The 2,711-nt window shown below is 35.0% G+C and overlaps 1 protein-coding gene across 1 annotated transcript; it reads left to right on the top strand.

Moving 5' to 3' along the window:
* The first annotated feature begins 241 nt into the window (after positions 1-241).
* LOC132181861 (uncharacterized) lies at positions 242-2,503 on the top strand. Its single transcript, XM_059595093.1, has one exon. It carries the CDS (start codon positions 242-244, stop codon positions 2,501-2,503), a length of 2,262 nt encoding a protein of 753 aa, XP_059451076.1.
* The last annotated feature ends 208 nt before the right edge of the window (positions 2,504-2,711 follow it).

The raw sequence follows: 2,711 nt of genomic DNA, 5'->3' as shown, positions 1-2,711 counted from the left end.
TCTAAACAAAAATCTTATACTTTTAGATATTTTTCAGGTTAATTCTTGATCCATAATTTTTCTTAAAGTTAAGAGAAATATGGGAAAGCCAAAAACACTTGATTCATTCTTTAAGAAAAAAGATGCGAGTCAATAAGAAGTTAGTACTTGTACACATTTAGAGAGACCTTTAGCAACGGATCTCGAGGTTTTAGTGACTAATGAGCATCCCTCCAAATGTCCAAGAATTCAACCTGAAGAAATGAATGCTACCTTTTTGCAACGTGATCCAGGATTACGTCCGCAAATATGGGAATTCCCTGTTAACTTACAAGATGACATTCGACATGCTTATATTAGAGCCAAACCATGTCAACCCAAGCTTTCGGAATATCCATATTCAGGAATGAGTAATAATCGTTGCCGATTTCAAGCCTCTTGGTTTGAGACATACTCAACTTGGTTGGAGTACTCAAAATCAAAGGATGCTATATTTTGTCTTCCATGCTATGTTTTTGCTAAGAAACCAACAGGTCGTCCAGGATCAGATGCATTTACAGGGAAAGGTTTTAACAATTGGAAAAAGGCAAGCGATGGGATGAATAGTTCTTTAATGAGACATGTGGGGAAAGATCCAAATTCACCACATAATATTGCCGTGAAATGTTGTGAGGATCTAATGAATCAGTCAGGGCATATTGACAAGATAGTTGAAAAGCAAACATTACAAGAAACAAAGAATAATCAGTTGCGGCTCAAAACCTCTATAGATAGTGTTCAATGGCTTACATTCCAAGCATGTCCCTTTAGAGGTCACGATGAAAGCTCTGGCACGAAAAATCAAGGTAACTTCATTGAATTGGTAAAGCTCCTAGCAAGCTATAATGACGATGTTGCTGGACTTGTCTTGGAAAATGCTCCAAAAAATGCCAAATATACATCACCCAAAATTCAAAAGGAAATCCTACATATCATTGCAAATAAAGTGCGGGATGCGATTAGAAAAGAAATTGGGGATGGCAAATTTTGCATTCTCGTTGATGAAGCTTGGGATGAATCAAAAAGGGAGCAAATGGCTATTATTTTGAGGTTTGTTGATAAAAATGGTTTTATTAGGGAGCGATTCTTTCATATTGTGCATGTTAAAGATACTTCTGCATCAACTTTGAAAAAAGAGATATGTGTTGTTCTTTCTCGTTACAATCTCCAAATTGAAAATATTCAAGGCCAAGGACATGATGGAGCTAGTAATATGCGTGGTGAATGGAATGGGTTACAAGCTTTATTTGTTAGGGATTTTCCCTATGCATATTATGTGCATTGCATGGCTCATAAACTACAATTAGCTTTAGTTGCAACATCTAGAGAAGCCAAGCGCATTCATCAATTCTTTATCCAGTTGGCTTCAATTATTAATATTGTTGGGAGTTCTTCTAAACGTCATGATGACTTGCAATCTATTCATGCTGTTGAAATTGAAAATTTGGTTGCTTCTAATGCAATTGAGACTGAAAGAGGGATAAACCAAATTGGCACTTTGCAACGACCTGGAGATACTCGATGGTCATCTCATTATCAATCTGTTTGTAGCATGATAAGAATGTATGGTGCAACTTGTTCAGTTATCAACAAGATCTCAAATGAGGGAGCTAATTATTCTCAACGTGGTGATGCTGAAGTGGCTTACATGATATTAACATCATTTGAATTTATTTTGATATTGCATTTGATGAAAGAAATTGTGGGACTCACAAATATGCTTTACCAATCTTTGCAACAAAAGTCACTAGACATTTTAAATGCCATGAGTCAAGTTTCAACTACACAATCACTCATTCAAAAGATGAGAGATGATGGGTGGGAGCCTTTGCTTACTACTATTAAATCATTTTGTGAAGAAAATGATATTGATATTCCTAATATGAATGCTCATTACACTAGAGCTCGAGGTAGATCTTGTCGTCAAGATGAAGGGTCTCCAACAACAATGGAGCATCATTTTAGAGTTGATATATTTACTGCTGCAATAGATTTCCAGTTACAAGAATTGAAAAATAGATTTAATGAGCAAGTTGTGGAACTCCTCATTCCTAGCATCGCTTTAAGCCCTAAAGATGCATACAAATCATTTAAGATTGATGATATATGTAAGTTAGCTGAGAAGTTTTATCCTCGAGATTTCACTGAGCAAGAAAAAATTTGTTTGAAATTTCAGTTGCAGCATTATAAGCTTGATGTGCCAAAGCATCAAGATTTTCAGAATATGTCTACATTATTTGAGTTATGCAGAGGATTGGCAGTTTTAGAAAAATCAAAGATCTATCCTTTGACTGACAGATTGGTTTGCCTAGTGTTGACTCTCCCTGTTTCTACTGCGACTACAAAACGAGCTTTTTCTGCCATGAAACTTGTAAAGACTAGATTGCGTACTAGAATGGAAGATGAGTTTCTTGCAGACCATTTGGTAGTTTATATTGAGAAAGAAATTGCTAAGAATTTTACTTCAGAGATGATGATGGATTAATTTTATTCCATTAGCGATCGTCGTCGAGCATAATTTGAAGGAGAAACTATGTTCTTTTTTTTGATCTTTTTTGTACATGTCTATAGTAAAAGAAAGTTCTCTTGATCTTTTCTTTGATGATTCTATAGACATGCAACTTTTGTAATGTCGTACAATTTAATATGAAATTAAATTTAAGAGTTCTCAGTTTTTATTTAGCATAAATACA

The sequence above is a fragment of the Corylus avellana genome, chromosome ca5, assembly GCF_901000735.1.
Source record: "Corylus avellana chromosome ca5, CavTom2PMs-1.0".
NCBI classification, from domain to species: domain Eukaryota; kingdom Viridiplantae; phylum Streptophyta; class Magnoliopsida; order Fagales; family Betulaceae; genus Corylus; species Corylus avellana.
This window is presented reverse-complemented; position numbering and strand designations above follow the sequence as displayed.

Coding starts and splice junctions, on each gene's coding strand:
- LOC132181861 (XM_059595093.1), top strand. CDS start 242: ATGAATGCTACCTTTTTGCAACGTGATCCAGGATTACGTCCGCAAATA.